The 22,618-nt window shown below is 39.7% G+C and overlaps 1 protein-coding gene across 2 annotated transcripts in view; it reads left to right on the forward strand.

Moving 5' to 3' along the window:
• Positions 1-22,618, forward strand: part of grin2da (glutamate receptor, ionotropic, N-methyl D-aspartate 2D, a) — a 317,340-nt gene that overhangs the window by 246,126 nt on the left and 48,596 nt on the right. For both annotated transcript variants that reach the window (XM_074612865.1, XM_074612866.1), the window contains 2 exons: positions 1,337-1,505; positions 9,961-10,114. In XM_074612865.1, the coding sequence (XP_074468966.1) occupies positions 1,337-1,505; positions 9,961-10,114 (323 nt within the window). The remainder of the gene's footprint in view (positions 1-1,336; positions 1,506-9,960; positions 10,115-22,618) is intronic.

Genomic DNA, 22,618 nt, shown 5'->3' on the forward strand with positions numbered 1-22,618 from the left:
CAACAGCCCAAACTGTGAGTGGATTGATACTGACAGTCTCTTGCCAATAATTCATGTCTTCCTTGCCTTCCTCAGTCTCCCATTCTTCCAACAATAATACTAATAATACATTTCATTTAATGGTGCCTTCCACGGCATTCAAGGTCACCTTACATCACAATAAAATATCAATGAAATTAACAATAAAACATACAATATAACACCAGTAATCTATAGCGCTTTGACTGGTCGGAAGACTAGAAAAACGCTATATAAATGCAAGTCCATCCATTTAATAAAACATCGATGAAATCAATAAGACATATTAAACAACAATGAGTTATAAGATGTGTGTGTGTGTGTGTGTGTGTGTGTGTGTGTGTATGTGTGTGTGTGAGTGTTAAAATAAGAAGCAGTTGTTGCAGCTGAAGTGAGTTAGCTAGTTTAAAACGATGGCTCTTAAGAGCAGTTTTGAATTGTGTAATGGATTCCAGTATGTGGATGTGAGGGGGAAGTTTGGGTGCAGCGTCGGAGGAGAAGGCCTTGGCACCCATTGTGCTGAGGTTGATAGCTGGTAGTGCCAGTAGACCTGCTGATGAAGACCACAGGGAGCTGGAGGGAGTTTATTTCTTGAGATAAGCAGGGGAAAGATTAGGAAGAGCTTTAAATGTTAATAACAATGAATTCCTCTGGTACATTCTCCCTGTGTCTCTTAGGTCAGCACTAAAAGTCTCCTAAAAAATATGTTCCCATACAACTAAATTACATTCTCAATTACGTTTGGAAGGAAACGTATATTGTCCAGGATTACGTTTGTCTTTTACAAACAGAAATACCTTTGTATCAGCGGACGGCCACAGCGAGGGACGTAGTACAACGAGCGACGCGCAGAGCAGGTGACGTAGTATATGGAGTTACCATGATGGCGGGAGGTGAGGGGGTTCGTGTCCCTGTGCATTTCTTGCATTTTTGTTGTGTTTTAAGTCATTTTAAGCCAAACAATTTTTTAACTAAGCCTAACCAAGTAGTTTTGTTCTGCTTTCATGTTTTGTTTCCATTTCCAACGTTAATCACTTGTTTAAATTTGTTTAAAACCACGACCATAATCCAGGATAAAATATGTTTCCCTCAAAACGTTATTCACTTTAGTTGTATGGAAACATGTTTTTGTGGAAGACAGGTTGCTTAGGTACTCACATGTTCATTCCTCTAGCTGCACACTCTCCCTCTATTTCTTTTTCTAGATCAGCCAAGCAGCACATCCAGGTCAACAAGTCCTCCCTAAAACATCTTCAAATCCCATAAAAAGCATCTTCACTATCTCACCTATCTATTTCTCCTCACACCATCTCCTCAGCTTGGTGGTGGATGGCACCGGGCCCATGAAGCATTGCTGCAAAGGGTTCTGCATCGACGTTCTCAAGCGACTGGCAAAAATTGTGGGTTTCACCTATGACCTTTACCTGGTGACCAACGGGAGGCACGGGAAGAACATTGATGGGGAGTGGAACGGCATGGTCGGAGAGGTGAGGATCTTTACATTCATTTGAATGTTTATTCTGACGTTCAGTGCTACAATTTCAGCATATTATATATACTGTATATGTTGAATGATAGGCTCCATGGCAACATGGTCCATCTAACCATCCATTTATCTAGCCACATATCCCGGGGACAGGTCATGTTGCTCCCTATTCCAGGCAAGGTTGCTCAGTTTCAAAGATGGTTAGCATGCTATAAACTTAGCGTGTATCTCAAAACAACAAATGCAGAATCTTTAAAGCAAATTGGAGGTTGACTTCAACAAGTTTAAACCTTTGAAGGTTTTTTGCAAAGATAATTATAAGTATACTCAGTAAAATTTAATAAATTCCGAGTATAATATTGTGTGCTGCTAAGGCATTGTCTCATTCATTACAAATTTTAATGAAGTACAATATTAAGGAATTGTAATCAAACTAAGAGAAAATACATGACAAAGTATCCACACATAACCTAATAAATGTTTTATGTCCATCTTTTACCTGCAGCCCAATCATAAATGAGTATTTAAGCCACATATTGATGCAGTAATAATGAATATGTTTAGTCAGCATCTTTGCAAATTGACTATTATTTGCATTCTTTCCGACTATGAGTGACAGGATCAATATTGTTATGTGCATCAGCACAGAGCTGGATTAACCTAGTTTAGCATGAAGTCTGGAAGCAGGGGAAACATTGTCCAATGTGAAAACAACATGCCTACCAATGGCTTTAACACACATTCATCTTATTAGCATGTTGTATCTCGTTTGTGTAACCAGCCACACAGGTGATAATTAGTGATGCACTTCCTGTGTCAGGCAGCCCAAACAAAAGAGAGGACTGTCACAACCTATACATAAACAGAAATGTAAAAATGACTTTGACAAGCTGATTCTGTGTTAAGCTAGGCTAACCTTGGCTAGGCTAGCATTGGCTAGGCTAACCTTGGCTAGGCTAACATTGGCTAGGCTAACCTTGGCTAGGCTAACATTGTCCTGGCTCCAGCTCTGCACTTCATTTACACACCTAAGATTGCTCCAAGCTTCTCACTAATTCATAAGCAATAATATAAACTCACAACAAATAAACATCACAGTGAAACACACCCCGAAAAAAAATAGAAGAAACAGTTCACTTTGCCTCTCCGGGCTTCCGTAGGTGAGAGATGAAATACGTGTGTGTGTTCAGTGAGACTTGAAGAAGATGCAGCGAGCAGACTGCACCTCCGCTGGGAGTTGTTTACTGGAACGTTTAGCAGCCCACATCACAAACCCACCGTGACCCTTCTCTGTGTGGGGCTCACTGACATATTGTAGCGTTGTTTTTAATTCTCCATTTTTCCTGTATAGTAGCATCGTCGTTTTTCTTATTCAGATTCTTTTATTCCTTTGTTGTGTTTATAAAAAGGGGGTTCGATTCGAGGGCTCCCGTGAAATTCTTTTTATCCTGCTTCAAATCCTTTAAAACACAACCCAGCGAGAGAGGATTGGACCCGAATTGAAGAAGAACAGAGAAAATATGGAGGGAGGCTGTCAGAAAGATTAGTGCTGGAGAAACTGAGAGAGAGAGAGGACAACACAGACTGTGAGACTGTTTATACATGACTGTGTGTGTGTGTGTGTTTGTGTGTGTGCGTGTGCGTGTGTGTGTGTGTGTGTGTTGGCAGATACACTGCTGTTTCCATGATGCCAATCCCCCTCTGGTGGCTGGATTAATGAAGTTGGTTTAACATGTAGTTAGACAGGGGATGCAAATTAGCACAGTGTGTGTGTGTGTGTGTGTGTGTGTGTAGTCTTGTATCTCTATCTTTGTGAGGACCATGGTTTTGAGAGAAGAAGATGTGAGGACATGTTTCCAGTGCTCACTTCTTTTTAGGCTTAAGGGTCACGTTTTAGGGTTAATGTTAGAGTGAGGTTTAGGTTAGGGTTAGGAAAATAGCACTCTCCCATTTGACAATAATTTGACATCCCATTATTACCTAAATCTGTTTACACAACCCAGTCTCACTCCCAAATCGTCAAATAGCGCAGGTTGGGCAGCGGCACCCTTTAATGACAGTACGTGGCGAATCGGGCTTTCAGCTAACTCCAATGTAAACCCCCCCGCGGCGTTATTTGACGATTGGAGCAAGTCACGCAGTATTAATAGTGCTTTGTATTGAGTTGAAATGATATCTTTCAATTTATGATATACTGTCGACCAACCATGGGAGGTTTGTCTTCTCTAGCTTTTTTCGATTGAAGCATTTCCTGTGCAATCATAAATAACTTTTATAAACTGGTTTATTTAATTCCCTATAAATGACTTCGCCAGATCCCAAAATTCAGCACGTGTGCTTTTCTGAGCCTTGTAGCAGAAAACACAAGCAGCTCAAGCTGACCACTCACTGTTCTTCAGGTCTCCACAGGTCTCCACATGTCTACTTAGTCACCGTAACCCCAGCATTTAGTAGATTTTTTGAGCGTGTGTGTGTTACAACCTTAACTTTATGTCTCGGGAAACTCAGGAAGAAGTAACATACTGTAACAAGTTAACCCAACCTTTGCAAAAATGGAACCAAAACTGCGAGAAAAGGCTGCTGAAGCACTTTAGCTGTAACAATACATGACATTTATTTATTTGAAAATGTTTAACAGAGAAACCAACAAATATATCAGAAATGGAAGCAAAAAAAAGGCAACAGTGTCTCCAAGGCCACAATAATAAAGAAAAAGCCCTCACAAACTAGAAAATCAAAACTCACTTAGTCTACCGAATCAAATAAAAAGACAATGTTACAGTAAACTCCCCAACTAACCACAAAACACACCTGAAACACACAGTGAGAGAGAAAGCTTTCTTCCAACAAGAGGCCAGAAAAAAAGCTAAAGCACATTCTCATCCCACTTTTCACATACTGCCGCTTTGTCACACCCTTTAGGATTAGGCATCAAAACCACTATAGTAACCCTTGGTGTCCCTTTAGGATTAGGCATCAAAACCACTATAGTAACCCTTGGTGTCCCTTTAGGATTAGGCATCAAAACCACTATAGTAACCCTTGGTGTCCCTTTAGGATTAGGCATCAAAACCACTATAGTAACCCTTGGTGTCCCTTTAGGATTAGGCATCAAAACCACTATAGTAACCCTTGGTGTCCCTTTAGGATTAGGCAACAAAACCACTATAGTAACCCTTGGTGTCCCTTTAGGATTAGGCATCAAAACCACTATAGTAACCCTTGGTGTCCCTTTAGGATTAGGCAACAAAACCACTATAGTAACCCTTGGTGTCCCTTTAGGATTAGGCATCAAAACCACTATAGTAACCCTTGGTGTCCCTTTAGGATTAGGCAACAAAACCACTATAGATAGGTTTAGGAAAGAACTACAAGAACTACTTTGTTTGTGTAGTGAAAATGACAGTGAACGAGACATGAATGAACAGCTGTAATGTGACACACTCCCAGCACACTTTCTATGAACGTTTACTGTTGCCACGGATGGCTTTACATTACAGTTAATGGAAAGCCTGGTACGTTTCATACCGGTGTTAAAGGGTGCCTTGTGCGGCGGTAACACACGCCGACGGCCGTGACAGAGCCTCAGTTTAACGCCTTGGTAATGAGAACGGGCTGGTACACTGTATTAGCAAACACTAAGCATGTAACCTCTGAATGCTAGAAGTATAAATCCAGCTTTAGGGTTTTACAGGGTCACACACATTACGTGAAGCAGAGTGTGTGTGTGTGTGTGTGTGTGTGTGTGTGTGTGTGTGTGTGTGTGTGTGTGTGTGTGTGTGCAGATTTATGTGTCTGTGTGAATGAATGTGTGTATCTGTGAGTGTGTGTGTACTGTATGTGTGTGCGTTAACATCAACTTAACACTGACAATATCAGTATTTGCTAACAGTCTTCTGTCTCAGAGAGGCCTCAGAGATGCAGGTTCTCTCTCTCTCTCTCTCTCTCTCTCTCTCTCTCTCTCTCTCTCTGTCCCCAGCTGCCTCCTGCCCAGCTTTTGTCGCTAACTCATTAAGTTGCTTAATTATGGCGGCAGACAAACACGTGTGCACAGGGAGCAGCTGAGTCTGTGTGCAAACTGTTGTATCTCCCATTGTCCTCGGTTGTGTCCCGGTACCTGCAGTAGTACACTCAATTGTCGTCCTATTTGTCTCTTCACTTCCATTGTATTCTTTGGTCCATAGAAGAAGAGGAGGTTGTTCCTTCTCTATTTTTGAGAGGCAAGAGCGAGATCAAAATATAAGAAAAAAGGAATTGGTTGAAAGAAACTAAATTTAAATCTCATTATCTGGAAGAAAAAAAAGATTATTATTATTATTATTACATGATTATAATGCCTAAACAGCGACACCTGCAGGGCAATAAAGTTGTGGTGGGGGAGGAGGAGGACAGGTTCTTGAATATTTGTGTCTAGAAAGTAACCCACAAGTGGCAAAACTCTTGCATGATAGAAATGACCTTGAGTTAAGGTTAGGCATTAAGCTCTAATAGTTAAGGTTAGGCATTAACCTCTAATAGTTAAGGTAAGGCATTAAGCTCTTATAATTAAGGTTAAGCATTAACCTCTTATAGTTAAGGTTAGGCATTAACCTCTAATAGTTAAGGTTAGGCATTAAGCTCTAATAGTTAAGGTTAGGCATTGTCCTCTAACAGTTAAGATTAGGCATTGTCCTCTAACAGTTAAGGTTAGGCATTAACCTCTAACAGTTAAGGTTAGGCATTAACCTCTAATAGTTAAGGTCAGGTTAGATCGTCGGGCAGCGAGTCTCACGAGAGTTTTTGCAAGTTTTTGCAGTTTATAGGTTACCTTCTAGACACGACCCTCCTGCTGTCCTCCTTAGGGCGGGACCTCCTATATCTATTTAATATATATTTTTTTCATGCTAATCTTTTATGGGCCTCCAACAGAGGACATCCTATCTTGGCTTGTTACCAATCACCTACCAGAATACAATATTGACATTGTATTGGTCCAATGATGATTTTGAAATTTCATCATCAATTCTCTACCGCTGTACGTGAGTGTGACGAACTGGCAGTAAAGTGATAGATAAATTCATATAGTAGCATATTAGAAAATAAATTATAACGTGCAAAAACTACTTTTAAAAACGTCACTTCCAAATGACTAAATTGACTAAATTGTATTTAGGCCTTTTCAACAGAGCCCAAATTTCCTTTTTTTCAGTTTTACATATCAAGCGTAGCTAGCTACTCGCGTTGCAAGAAATCGTGTCAGCTGTTGTTTTACTGCTTCCTGTTTTTGAACACAACAAAGCAGAGATAAGTAGCCAGCTAGTGTACAATAACATGACGCTGCCCGTGGGTTGGTTTCCCTCCTGTCTGAGTCACCAGCCGTCACTGATTCTTTTCTATTAACTAAACTCCTCTCACATCCTGACAAAGTTAAACTTCACCAAGGCTTCCTCAGACTTGTTGTGTGTCCTTCTGCCTTCAGTGAAAGTCCACACTTGGACAATGATTTCTGCTTTTTTTCAAAATGTCATTCAGCCTTGCCGTTTTTGTCCTTCTACCTTACATGAATGCCTCGCAATCAGGGAATAATTTCCTATGTCCTTAACATTGTGTCATCCTCAACCATGAATCATCCTGGTATAATAGTTGTGTTCCCACTATGATGTTGATGCAGCAGCACTGAAGCTGTCCCTGAACAGGAGTGTGATGGGTGTTGCTTTCAGACTCTTTCAGTTATTTGTAATGACCTAATAATTATCATGGATTGATTAATCTTGACAGGTAGAGAAGCAACCAATCACACGGTATCTAAAGTGTACGACTTGTGCATCATCCCACTCCTGCAGAAATGTACTTTAAAGTCTCTCCAAAGGCCTCAAACACAAACTATTGATTTTACAAAGTCAACTTCAAAAGTTCAACTCTTTCTTTCTGCTCTTATCCAGAGGAGGTTGACTGAGCACACCATGTTTTAGCAGCACATTTTCTTTCACAACACTCTCCGTCCTGCCTTTCAGCCAGCCATTAATTCACATTCATTTCATGATTGCATGAATGAATTATAATGCTATACTGTAGTATAGCATTATAATTCATTATGATGTAAATTATGATATGATATGCTAAGATTTGAAACTGGTTTGATAAAGGTAATCCATCACAGTGAACATTTAGTTGTGTTTAATTATATTATGTAATTATGTTATGATGTCGTTTCATGGCAATGCACTAGAATGAGGTGATTAGAAAAGGTCTCCAGCTTGATGCATTCAAAGCTCTGAGATCCAGAACTCGACCGTCAGCTACCAAACAGCAATGTTTCATTTAAAAAAATAACCAAATTGGTCATTAATCATTTTCACATGCTTGCTTGTAGCGTTCTGGATTGAGGTTTTCAACATCACCTGTAATCACAACGACTTTCAGCAGCTAACTCTCAAAACTCAGATTTCAGAGATTCCCAGCAGCATGTAAACGTGCCGTACAAAAGACATAGCTTATAACAAAGGTACATAAATGTTCACAATTATGAATATCCTATCAGTCAAGCTTTAAATTAGCTTTTTTTATTTTAAGATTATTTTTGGGGGGCATTTTCATGTTTACTTGACAGAGGACAGAGCAATGTGGGAGAGAGGAGGGGGGGGGGTGGGGGGGTGGAATGCAACAAAGGTCTTAAAGCCGGAATCAAACCTGGGACGTTGCGGTTATGTGGCATGCGCTGTAACCACTGGGCTAACATGGCGCTCCATTGTAGCCATTGTTATTGTCACTATTTTTCATGGATGTGGCTACTGTAGCTAGCTATTATGAAGTTAGATGTTGTCACCATTCTTATACAAAGCTCTGATTGGTGGATTGTTTTTCCACAACACGACCTAATGTGAGCAAATCACTGTTCAAATCAGATATATGGGCAGAAATTCAGAGCTTTGAAGCCACGGTCATTTTATGTCTCTTGCAGTGAAAAACGTGTTACTTTGATGTCTTGAACAGTCACCATCTAGCTGCTTGTAATCAGGAAGAATTCATTGTTTGACCAGAAAGTGATGTGTTTTACGTTTGTGGCAACATTCGGTCTAGACCTGCTCTATATAAAAAGTGTCTTGAGATAACTTCTGTTATGATTTGACGCTATATACAAATAAATTGACTTGAATTCACCGTTTATTCTGAATAAATAGAAGAAGTGTGCAGTTATAGAGCGCTTAAGTTCTGCAATTTTTCCAATGTTTTATGTACATAATATCTGCTATCTAATGTCGGGCACACCGATTCCTCCCCCCCGACAGTCATCAGCAAAGCCCAGATTTTTTGTTGGTACTAAAGATGATCTTTCCAGATGTTCCTGTGGTGTGAGGTGTGCTAAGAGTGTTTTTTACATCCCGGATCGGCTTAGAAATACATCTTGGCCACACCGATCTCAAATCATAAATATTTAACATATATTTACGATCGAATATTCTGTTGTGTGTGGGGAACCCCGAGACAGCCGATGACGCAGTCACGTGGGAAAGAACGATAGCCAATAGAGAACCGGGCTGACTGAAGAAGGAAGGACAACCACCGCTGCCATCACGGCGGCCGCGGCTAATGCAAATAATTAAACCGTGCATAATGCAAGAGCAGCAATATCCATCATGGCTGAACAAAGAAAAAAACCAAAACGCCACCTACAGAATCCCAAATCAATCAACAGAAAAATCCAAAGATAAAGACATCACCACACTGCCACTACTCTTCGATTGACAGGTGATAACAATGAGCACTCAATACTTAAGATGTCAGCAGAGAAACAGGATTGCGACTCTAAGAGCCTGCATGGTGGTGTCTGGTCGGGGACTGCAGAGCCTTTTGTCTTCACAGACTTTTGGGAGCAGGCCAGTTCTCAGACTAATGAACTTCTGTTCAGTAGCCAGCTCCTTTAACCTCCACAGTCCCTCAGCTGCAGTCAAGTAACCTCTGTTTCCTGCCAGGTGAAACACCACACAGCTGTGAATCCCTTCACGTCCTCACCTTCTGACCACCTGAGCCTGAATTACAGCTGTCGGCAGAGCTCTGAGGAGGAACGCAGCCCGGTATCATGTCGCATGCCGAGACAAAAGAAAACTTGAATTTACATAATTGACAAAGCCTATGAAGTATTTTCACTGAGGAAGAGTGCTTTGGATTTTTCGTTTCAAAGACTCCGCTCTGTGCTTTTATGCACGGCTCAGTCTAAAGGCAGCGCTTTGTAGGACGGTGTAGAGTTCACAAATGTTAGGATGTATTCCAACAATGAAATAAAAAGGCATATAGAACACAGATAAGAGAGGAGAGACAAAGTTGATGCAGGACAACAAGAGTAGGGTTGAACTCATGAGATCTAATCTGATCTACTTCCAATAAACACTTTATTGTCTTGTTTGGTAAAAATATCCTTTTAATCCTTGTTGCTCAAACAACACTCACACAACATCATTCTAACTCCTGTTTTCCAGGTGGTATCCAACAGAGCCGACATGGCCATCGGTTCTCTCACCATTAACGAAGAGAGGTCAGAGGTCGTGGAGTTCTCCGTTCCGTTCGTGGAGACCGGCATCAGCGTCATGGTTTCTCGCAGCAATGGCACCGTGTCGCCTTCTGCTTTCCTTGGTGAGTTGTTGTCTTGAGTCACCTTGCTTACAGTATCACAGTATATCACATCTATTGAAGGGGAAGCCCTCTATCATGATACGTATCGTATCAACAGAGTCAACACAGCCCTACTAGTGACGAATAAAACCTCTTAAATCTCAGCCTTCCAAGATGAGGTCTATATACTGCACTTTTTCAGTGATTAATTCATAATTAATGAATGAATTAATTACAACTGTGTGACAGTGTGTCAAACATAATTACGTAGAAGAACAAATAAAAACTTACAGTATTATTCCAAGACCCAGTATTTGCCTCTACAAATAGGAACATGAAGTCAAGTCACTTTATTTGTATAACAGCTTGATTACTGACGGAGAGGAACTCATCAGAGGCTCAACGAAAAGCCCAAAGCAGAAATATTGACATTTTGCTTGCAGCTTATGAACTTGTTGAATCTGCAAACCCTGGATTATACTGTATGTGTGCATATGAGAGTTTATTCAGGCACAACTATAAAACCGGGGTGATAAACTCCATTATCTAAATAAAAGATTATTTTTATTCCCTAAAAGTGGGATTTACAGACACACATCAACTGCTGACAACCCACGGCCACAAAGTCCAATAAATGATGTCCAATATAAAGAACATATAATCAAAAAAACAACTTGCTTTAAATCATGGTACATATCATCTGAGGTCGTGATGTAAAAGCCAGTGGGCTGTCCCAGCTACAATAGTTGATTTACATGTTGTGCTCTCCCTCTGTCCTACTTACCGTGTTTGTGTTGCTCAATCAAACCAAAAGGGAATTTCACAGTTTTATTTCCGTCATTGTTGTGATCTCATTTTCTCATGCAGGTTTTGGTATATAGTCAAAACTTACATGGAATATCTCACACATTAAAAAAATACATATACCAAAACAGAATCAGGAAAACATAAATAATGGCTGAGTCAACTAGAACCTGCAGTTTAAAAACAACATTCACAACTACTGTATATCAATACCTGGAGAAGAACTCCAATCAATACAAAACACTAACAGCTGCAGCACCCTCAAGAATTACAGTACATGGGATTTGTCTGAATTTGTAGCACTTACTAATTCTATTCAACCAAAGGCTTAAAGGTTCAAGTCTTAATGAGGTGATCATTCATGTCTACGTTTCAGACAGAACACATTTGATTATTAATGAATGATTCTATGATAGAACCCTACACGCCAGCCCTCATCTAATGTTACATTCAGTCATTCACGAGCAGCTTTTTCACAACATGCTTCTTCCAGAGCAGCACATGACACAAACACAGAAAGAAATCCCCATAACTTCTCTTGTGTATTGATAGATATCAATCTATGATGTACTGTGAAGGAGTTATTTTAATCAGTCAGGGATTATCCTTCATTTCCCAGAATACCTTTTTACATTTAACCAGAATAGACTTGGCCCTGTTCTTAGTCACGATGCCTGATTAATTAGCTGCCGGACGATCAGATGAATTTCTGGCATGTCAGAAGTTTTGGTGGTCTGTCTGCAGTTTGAGCAGTTTCCCAACATGGCTGCTGTCAGAAGATCAGAACCTTAGTGAGCTTGTTTGAATATTACGGGAGTAGTACTTCCTCCCGATTCTCCCGGGAGACTCCTGTTCTTCATCGCCTTCTCCCTCTTTCCTCCTGGGGTCACACTTCTCCCGTATTTCTCCCGATTCATGGCAAACGTTTAAACCTTTTTTTTCCTTTCTGTTATCTCAACCTGTTTCTGGCGCTGTACAGCGGGTATAAGTCCTACTGTTTCCACCTGGACGACAATACAGCTACACCTACAGTATGTCGTTTCCCGGGAGAGAAGATGCTCATGACACAACATGGTTTGATCTGCGCTTGCCCAAAGTTGGGCTTTGCTCAACGTAGCGAAAAGCCACCGTGGTGTTGCACAAGCCGTTGGAAATAACAGGTTTCAGAGCTCAGTGGTGCTGTTGTTGCGTAGTGTCTGAAAGGACCTTCAGTGAGTGAGAGATGGAGAGTACTAAGAGAAAGAAATACTCAAGCAAGGGCATAAAATGAATAAAAACTAATGAATATTAGTTTATGCCAGAGATTCACACACGTTCATGCCAGAGGGGAGAATTAATCAGTTTTCTTTCCTGAGAATTAAAAGTCAAATTAAAAGTAGGCCTACTAAACATAAAATGCTGTTGCAGTGTACATAATATTTTGCTATTTTCAGTCTTTAAAAGTCACCAGAATGCAGAAAACAAAGTCTCTGAAACTCTTTGGGGATCCCCCGCTTTGTTTTTGAAATACTCTTATTTATTTGTTGAGGTCTCAAGGTTGACATGTAAGGGTTAAAACTGTAGGCTTGACTGAGACTGAGCTGTGATATAAAACCCAACGTCTCTGCTGACAACCTGTTTCCTACAAAATGACGTTCCCATGAAACTAAATTGCATTCTTAATTACGTTTCAAGGGAAGTTAACAAGTTTGTTTATTTTATTTAAGTTACAGACGCAAATTAAAATAAGTTGACTTTTGGTTTGACAGGACAGGAGCAGCGGTCTCCTGGGTTAATCAAAGACCAACATTAACCTCCCCCTCAATATCACCTATGAGTGCACTTGAGCAAGGCACTTAACCCCAAACGGCTCCAGTGGAGCTGCACTGTGGCCACCAGATCAGACTGTGGTTGTACTGAGCAGCTTCAAGGTGTGAATGTGTGTGTTAACTGTGTGAATGTGAACAAGGCTTTCCAAAAAAAAGACAGCATCACTCTCAGCAAAGTTTCCAAAAGGTTGATCCCTCGCTCAGAAACCATTCAGTCTGGTGGCTCTTTTGCAGTCTATATTCTGTGAGTGAGGCTGTGGAAATAGATTTGTTGAACGTCGCATGATGGTGTGTTTTCAGAAAGAGGCGACAGAGGATGAGAATTCAAAATCTGCCATATATTGTTCAGGAAATTACTGGTTTTGAGATCTTACATTTCACAGACTCGCATCATGTACATTCAAAGCTTCAGTAGTCATTATATTTTTAAATCCCATATTAACCTTTCAGCATATTGTAATTCAAGTGTTCTGAGAGAAAACTAGACTTCTGCTCCTCCTCATGGCTCTGTTTTCAGGTTTTAGAACATCTAGCCCGTGACGGGAGACTTTGACCAATCACAGGTCATTTCAGAGAGAGAGAGCGTTCCTATTGGCTGTGCTCTGGCTGGTGGGCGGTGCTTGGTATTTCCTCAACTGATCTCAACATGGCTGCCGGGTCACAAACTTCCTCATTTTACAGCTAAACAGTACACTACAAGATGATTCTGAGACCATCTGAGGAGAGAAATAGGCATTACCGTAACAAAATATTGATTAATATTTGATCAGCGCTGCCTAGTTTGACCGTTTGATTGGAGTTTGTGAGTGATTGACAGCCGGCTCTCATAGACAGCAGCTGGATGGCAGACTCCAGATCAGCTCTGACTGCTTGCTTTCCACCGGTCTGTGAAATCCTGCAGATGCCGTTGTGATACATGTGGGTTGTCCAAAAACCATGTGCCTATATATGAAACTTTCACATGGAAAATAATTTTCCAAATGTGATAATCATGAAAAATATGTTTCACCTGTGCTTTTTTGGAAGTTTGATATTACACAAAGAAAACAAAAATAACTACTTGTCAGCAAAATGGAAGAAACCTCCTCAATAGCTGTTAATCTGCAGTGTTCCAGATTCTATTTCCCTCTTTACTCAGAAGATGTAGCCTTTGAAGCGGTTAGAGTAGTGTACAACTGTCTAACAACAGCCCTGATACCTCACATCACCCTGTACACTGTTGTAAATGATCCTCAGTTATAGAACAGGCCTTCACTTCTCACACGCTTTTGTCTCCCACTTGAAAAGGTTCACACTCATGGCTTTGCATCTCAAAGTAAAGCTGCCAGTCTGGACTCTTGGTTTGATATTCTCAAATGAGGTCCCAATGTGAAGTATGTATGTATGTATGTATGTATGTATGTATGTATGTATGTATGTATGTATGTATGCATGTATTTATTTATTTATTTAATTATTTAGTGAAGTATATGTCTCAGTCAAAGTTGGCCGCGCCTCTAAGATAATTTACAAATCTTCTTAGACCAATTCCAGACATATCCAAGCATGAGAAGATGGAAAGATGAGAGGGAGAGAGAGCTGGAGGCAGAGAGAAATTAAAACAAAAAGAGAGAGAGAGAGGGCGAGAGTTGTCATGTACCAATATAAACCAAACACTAAAGAGTGAGGGCGAGGTTCAGTGGCTTTGATAGAGCGAGTGATACAGCTGCTTCAGATATTCTCAGACGTTCTCAGATGTTTTAATCTGAGCAGCGGCTGGTTGACATGCTGCTCTCTGTGTGTGTACTGTGTGTGTACTATGTGTGTGTACTGTGTGTGTACTATGTGTGTGTATTGTGCGGGCCAGATGAGATGATAACCCATCACAGTGACTTGTTAGCAGCGTCTCATATAGACCTGCAAACATCTCTGAATCTGTCAAATGTGCCACTACTTAACACAATGTGAGCACATTACTATCTTAATAACCAATGAGCCAGTTCCCCTTGATGGATCAGTCAAGTACATATTGTGTTGATAAATAGAAGTAGAGATGAGTAAATATTAGCTATTATTTAATAATAAAGAATTTAATAATAAAGAATATCATTATTTACCCATGTATATTAATATGCCAAGACTCTGATACACCACCAACACATTCTACAGTAATATACGTTCTAAAGGTCGATTGAAAATCAGAACATCATCTGTTTGTTCTTGTTGAAAGGAAACGTTGAAATAATGAAAAGCAGTGACATTAACCATCCAGCCACCAGCATATGAAGGAGAAGTGCTTTAATAAGATGTCTGCTTATTCAACAAACACATCTTGTAGTGTTTATCACCTGCTCACCTGCTTTGAGCATCGTTTCTAATGAATTTACACTTACTATAGAGTCTTTTAATCTAACGACTGAATGAATAGCTCTGGATAAACACACACATACAAATATAGGATTGTTCTGTCAACTTTGGTTCAAATATAATGTAATATGATATATAAATAACATAAAAATGAGACACATAGTCAGGAAAAAGCCACTATAGCTAAATAAAAACCACTCTGCAAAATTGCTGAAGCAACATTTACTACAACTTTAAATTAAATTTAATAAAGAAATATTAAACAAGCTGCCTGCAAAAGTTAAATCAAATTAAAATGACTCCACTTACCTGATCAGTGTATGCTGATAACTAATGTTCATAAATAAGATATTGTAAGATATTGACAAAAAAAATCCCTAGCTGTTCTGATATTTGTACCAAAACCAGTGGTTTGTTTCGTTCACCTACGACTAGCGAGCCGCCCCATGAACAAATCTTTTGGTTCTGTACTTTTAATACCATCCCTTTATTATATAGAATATCATAGATTCAAGAAGAAACTGACAGAAGGGTGAGACTCAGAGAAAAAGTCGCAGTTCAAATCTGTCTGCTACTTCAGCACCACGGACAGCGCCGTGGATTTATCAGAGGCAGACTAGACCTAGACCAGCATATTCTACTAAAGTTTAGTAGAATATGCTGGTATGCTGGCAGATGGGGGTTGTTTAGTAACTAAACAACCCCCATCTGCCCCATCACTCTCTCTGCTACTAGGGGATAAAGAGGGGGATGGCAGGTTAACAAGGGCGATGGCATCCCCCCTCAAATCACCTACTGTATTTAATGGACATGACAGTGGTCATTCCTCTCATCTAATTCTCTGTAAGAAAGAGAATAAGCATACTGTATTTCCCAAAATAACAACAAACACCAGGGTTTCATCCAGGAGACCGCTGTTCGTGTCCCATGCGTTACATTTCACTTTCACTTTACAATCAGCTGTTCGTTTGTGTCCCGTGTTCACAACGTCAAGTTACATTTTCATTATAAAAACGTAATCATTTTAATCCCAACCATGGTGTTTTTTCCAAAAAGTGGTTTGTTGTCTGAACCTCAGCAAGTGTTTTTGTTTACTACACAACATTAAGCACACGTTTACTGCGAACGCAAAGTGACGCCGAGGGGGTCTCGCAAAGCGTCAGCTTCACATTCAACTCTGCACTTCCTTGAGTTCACAGCAATACACCTGCCAAGTGTGAAGATAGTCAGATAAACGGTTGTCGAGAAAATGACTAGTAAATATGTCCCGTAGATCTCAGATCTCTCTTTATCTGTTATTCAATGTTCTTTTGTGAGTGAGCGATGGAGAGTGTGCTGTACCCAGCATGCCATTCGAAAGTGTTACAGTTAATAGGAGTCCCCTTTCAATACAATACGCAGTTTGTACATAACGCATTACTAATAAATGTGTCCTGTAGATCTCAAGAGTTTTCACTCAACTCTGCACTTCCTTAGGTCCTCAGCGATACAACCACCAAGTGTGAAGTCAGTGGGATGAACTATCGTCGAGAATATCAAAGGACAGACATACAAACTAACATACAAACAGACAGACAGACAGAGACCCCTTCCATCGTAGTTAGATGTAGTTCTTTAAGCCACATGATTTGATATAAGTCCGCTTCAGGAGTGGGCTTATTTTCTCCCTTCATAGACCTGATCTTTTCCTCCCACCCCTCAAGGGATCTATTTCATACTTACACAGCTGCAGTAGTACATCTATCTATCTGTCAGAGGAAATTTAGGAGACAATCTGAAACACGTCATGGTTGGACGGAGGAGCAGGGCTCCCAAGGCCGTTTTATCTTAAGACCGCCAGGCCTCAGGGACGACACTGACTCCATACTGGAACTGTGCAATGTTGTGTGTGTGTGTGTGTGTGTGTGTGTGTGTGTGTGTGTGTGTGTGTGTGGGTGGGTGGGTGCGTGGTGGTCCGTGTGTGTGGGTGTGTGTGTAAGTGGATGGGTTGTTAGGAAGGAAAAAAGAAAAGGTAACCAAGGCCAGAGAGGCGACAGAAACACGTGAGAAAAGGTCAAAGGTGAAAGAAGTTTTCTCATTTTGAATCTTTTTATTTCTGATGATGTTGAGGCTACAGCTGATAGGCTGATAGAGGACACTGTTATCTCATCTTAAGTCACAAAATGTCTTTCTCCAGATGCATGCAGGTTGTTGACTAAAACATCATTATTAGTTCATTTGTCCAGCTTTCACAATCATTCATTTTTACTGAATGACAAAAAATTTGATTAATTTCATCATAGATTACTTTTTTATTTATTTTTGGTCTTGTTTTGAAAAGTGGACAGAGGATTTTTCATCACATTTTTTAAAAATTAACACAGAATAAAAAAAAATAAAAATAATTCTTAAGCAATGTGTTTCCATGCATATTTCTTTTCTTATTCAAGACCCGGTAGGTGTTTAAAAGTTTCATCATAGAGCATTGTGAAACTATCGAGCACGCTGATCAGCTTTTACTTCTTTGTATATGAATAGAGTAAACAACTAGAAACTCAAAATACTGTGAGTGAGACCACATCTATGATGCTTTTGGCGAGTGATTTAATGGCCTGATAACAGTCGAATCGGGTGGATTTCCAGTCACTCTTGGAAGCGGTCAGTTTTTGCAGCTGCGAACATTTTCTATGACTCTTTAAATATTGAAGAATATTTTCTACTTTGACATTCTGTGAAAATGTTTGCCACTGACTGGAGAGTTATTTCTGGGTCTGTCCTGCAGTCAAGACGGGTGTTACAAAGGATTTTACTTTCTTTTTTGTTTCATGTCAAACATGTTAGTTGCCGATGACTGCTGCAGGTTGATCTGGGCTTACTAGGACTTTTTCTGATGTTGACTCACTGTGGCAGACCCACACACACAGAAATGTTTAAAACAGCAATTCTTAGGAGTGAAAGTAAGTTTTCAATACTTGTAGAAAAAAGTGAAGCCCTTTTGATATGCTGCTTAGTCCTAAACCTTGTTTTGAATGTTGCATAAGTACCATTTCATCATCACATTTCCACCATTTCACTTTTACTAAAATATAAACAAATTGAATTATTTCTTCTCTAACTTTTGGCAGAATTACTGGAAGATTAATCTTGTGAATAGATTTTATTTAGCCCTGATGCACGTTAAATGCCGCTCAGAAGTTTCCGATTCAGCATTAGAAAGAAAATAGTCTTTAACAGAAACATTATACATCTCATCTCTTTAATAAGCTTTAACAATTCTAGCTCAATCAATCCTCTCTAACACCTTGATACACTCAGTGAAAGAGGAAATGAGACAGACAGACAACAGAGACACAGACAACAGAGCTGGAGAGGGAGGCAGGACACCAAGTCTAGGCCAGGATGATAACAAACACTTAAACTGTCAGGAGACCCAGCAAAGGGAGACGTGATGATTGAACAAGTGAAGAGAAGTAAAGGGAGTGTGTTTGTGCGTGCATGCGTGCGTGCTTTGTGTGTGCTTTGTGTATGTGCTTTGTGTGTGTGTGCGTGCATTGTGTGTGCGTGTGCGTGAGTGTGTGTGTGTGTTGGGAAGGATGAGCCACTGCAGTTGCTGCTGTCACTCATGTTTGCAATTCAGAGATAAAAGCTTCTACAAACAAAAGAGTGCATCCAAACTCTCAGACTGAACCACCAACTTGTGCTTCTGAAGAGATGATGTGAACCCAGTGAATACAGCTGTGGTCAATTTATAAATTCATTTTACAAATGACCAATCAATAACTCAGTGATTGAGTGATACCATGTTCTAAATAATGTTAAATTCAGTAGTGGAGTGTAAAGGCCTTTTTCACAGACCCTGAAACTGAAGCGGCTATATGGAACCCAGCTATTATTAATTCTATAATTAAAAGGGCCTATTGGGTGAGTCAGAATGAAGCGTTCATTTATCTTTCAACTGTCTTGCTATAGTTTTTATTTATTCATATGTTTGGATCCCTGTTAGCAGGTCCATAGGAGAAAAATACTGATGATACTGGTGATAATATAAATAAAAAAAAGTGAGTATAACATACATACATAACACATACATATGCATATAAACTCGGAAAAAACAAAACTGGAAAACAAAGTTTGGAAATTTCTGTTTGGTGAATTATTTCTCTGTTGTTACAATGCTAATTGTCATTGTATTTTACATCGTTGGAAAGCCTGTTTATTTACCTTCACAATGATGTCCAACTTGTAAGGATCATGCATTTGTGGGATGAGCAGCACAGCTGATTATGTGGGTAGCGCCCAAGAAAAATTTGCCAAAATGCTCTGCCAATGGTAAACAGTGTATTCTCCTGCTATGCTGATTGTTGCACCGATGGAGTAACAGCTTTTGGTGGGGGCAGTGTCATGGTGTGGGGCGGCATCTCCCTCACTGGCAAAACAAGGCTTGTCATCATTATAAAAAAAACAGGTAATAAATAAAGTAAAACAAAGTACACTACTAATGTGTAATATGCATCATACACTGCAGTCACATGTCTATAACTAGCCAGTCATAAGTACAATAGAACAATACACATTGACACTATATACTAGTCAAAATCTATAAGCCCTGTATCAGTCAGAAGCATTAACTCTATCTATAGACATGTTTCCATTCATATATTTTTATGAAAAGCTGTATGGAAACGGCAATTGCGGCTCAATTGCGCAAAAAAGTTTTTAATCTCGCTTGAGGTGGTTTTTGTCTTTGTCGAGAAAGGGTTGATGTGCTAAATGGATTATAGAGACGCCTTTGACAGATAAATTCTGGCATAGTGAATATGAAAGATCAAGTAAAAATTGACCAGTTGAAACAAATTCCTGAAGACGTATCTCCATTTTCCTCTCATATATGGTTAGATGATAACCAATGCGACTTGTTTTGTTTGCGGTTTGCAACCTCAACTCCTTGTACTCTGGTGGATTACAGCCACGCGTGGCCTATAGCGCCAAATTCGGACCAAACTACACTGTAGCAAAGTTTATTCCCTCCAAACTAGTCGATGGAAACTGGCCTAATTCACCTTTCTTTTTTGCAACATTATAAAAGTTTGTTTACATTTTCTTGACTGTTGAATGGAAACATGGCTTATGATTTATACAGAACCTCTTCAACTGTTTTATAGGTGACCATATTCAGGGATTTTCTGATAAATAATTGATGGTATATTGTAAATCGCTCTGTACAAAACAAGTTAGTTCTCATTAGGGATGTCACGATACCAAAAATCTAGTAGTCGATACCAATACCAGTGAATTTCCACGATTCTCGATACCAAATTCGATACCACGGTAAAAACAAAATTTGGGATAACAATGGAGGGTACTGTTTTGTGTTTGTTCTCGTTGTCCTTGTACCACACGCACATATCCATTATGGCTCCAAATCCAACCTGGGTGTTGGCTTCGATCAAAGTCAATGCTCCTCTAATGTTGGAGACACTCAAAATACCTCCTTTATTGACTTGTGTATTGTTGCTATTATTACTTCTCATCCTCATCTCCTCATGTCATCATCCAGAGGCGTGTTGGCTCTCCGACTGTTAGAACAGAACTGCTTTTAATAGACTCACCTTGTAAAATCAGGATCAAACAGCGGATTATTCTGTAGAACCTCTAATCTCACAGGAACAGATGTGATTCAACATGAATCTAATCAGAACAACAAAGGAGGCAGACAGTCAGACTCGGCTCACTCTGCCCTGTATCACTATCACTATCACTATCACTATCACTATCACTATCACTATCACTATCACTATCAACCACGGGGCTGATTAGATGTCGGGTCATAGATATCAAACATGTCAAGCCTTCAGACTATTAGAGGATCTTTAGAGAGTAACCCTAAACATATAAAAACACATTGACATCTTTAAAACTGTCAGCTGATGTGATCACACGAGAACATTTTGTCTCAGGGTAAAGCATGACGAACAGGTTTTACAAGTTCTGATAAAGTGACAGTAACTTTGAGTCCTTCACCTCTTGACAAGTGTATGTTTGTTAAGTGTTGTATTAAGTGCTGAGTGTTGCATTTAGGTTGTTTCCTGAAAACAAATAAGAGCAACTGCGGTGCCTAAAGCCCAGATAAACTAAATATGCTCATATATTCGTATAGTCAATATATGGTCACAGTCCAGCTCTACTCACACTGTTGAAGGGCATTTATATCCACGTGAACCGCTTAATCCAACTAGGACTCTGTCAGTTTTCACCACATTTTGCACTTCATACTGTATATCAGTCCAACTGCTTTACAACTAGGGGTGTCATGATTCTCCAAATCCACGATTCAATTTGACGTTTGATCTTAATTAGATTTGATTTTTTGATTTTGATTAGACTATGGAGTCTTGATGCATAAAGATCAACGGATCATTGGTTGTTATTCCCTGACAACTGTGATTTACACTTTCACACTCTTCTTTAAAAAGAGAACTGGACTCTCTTCATATTTAGAAAGTGTTTCAAAAATTAGACTACAACAGTCTACAATATATAAAGCTGCATCTTTTCAATATCTCCCACTACATAATCATTACAAAAACAAAACATAAATCCTTCTGCAGTACATTAGGGGAGACTGGGGGTGATTGTAACATCTCAAATATCTCCAATCAGAAACGAGACAGAACACATTGCCTGTGATGAACCCTCTCTGCCTGCCAAAGGACAAACTGATGTCTCATACTTAGTAAAGTGTTTTCTGCAAAGACTCATTTTTGAGGTATAAAAGTATTTTTTTCATCTGCAGTATTTTCCTCATACAGTCTTAACCTTTGATATCTATGAATTTAAATCGGTGTAGTTTTGATTACCATTGTGTTTCTAACATTTGGAATCTTTGTCAAATGTAAGCTTCGTTGTTTAGCCAGCTGGGTGCTACAATTGGGGTGGATTGTAACGCTGTGTTACAACAAAGATCTTCCACTGATCACATGCTTCACTCTCTCTTCCTTTGTTTGGTCATTTAAGAATGCTTTCTAGGCGTACAAACAGACGTCCCATGCTTCAAACAGGATTGGTGGCGTTTAACAAGTGAACACTCTTTCTCTGGGTAAACGCCTTTCTGCATGCTGTGCCTTGTTAGAGCTAGCAGAAAAATAACTGTACTGACGCACTTTCAAAACCAAAATCATTCAACAAGCTGCATTTCAGTGATTCCTTCAATGTCTCATGAAGTACTTGATTATATTTCCCTACGCACTTATCTTCCAGGTATGAATTACATTCAATAATATATGCACATGATATTTGCATAATAAACACTCCAGGTGCATACTATGGCAGCAGTATGACAGAAATAGCAGGGAGGATATGTATGGAAATATTGTGGTATAACTGTCATATTAATGGGATCCATTTAAAGTCTTAATTGGTGAATACCTTGCTCTAATTACTGTCCGTAATGGCATTATGTTAATGTAAATGTAGCTGATGGCATGTCATACATTACTGTGTCCTTGTCCTGTGCTGCTCTGGTTCTCACTATAGACAGTGTCTAAACCTGCAGTCAGGTTGACAGTGTGGTCGTCCCTCTCTTTAAAGG

The sequence above is a fragment of the Sebastes fasciatus genome, chromosome 17, assembly GCF_043250625.1.
Source record: "Sebastes fasciatus isolate fSebFas1 chromosome 17, fSebFas1.pri, whole genome shotgun sequence".
NCBI classification, from domain to species: domain Eukaryota; kingdom Metazoa; phylum Chordata; class Actinopteri; order Perciformes; family Sebastidae; genus Sebastes; species Sebastes fasciatus.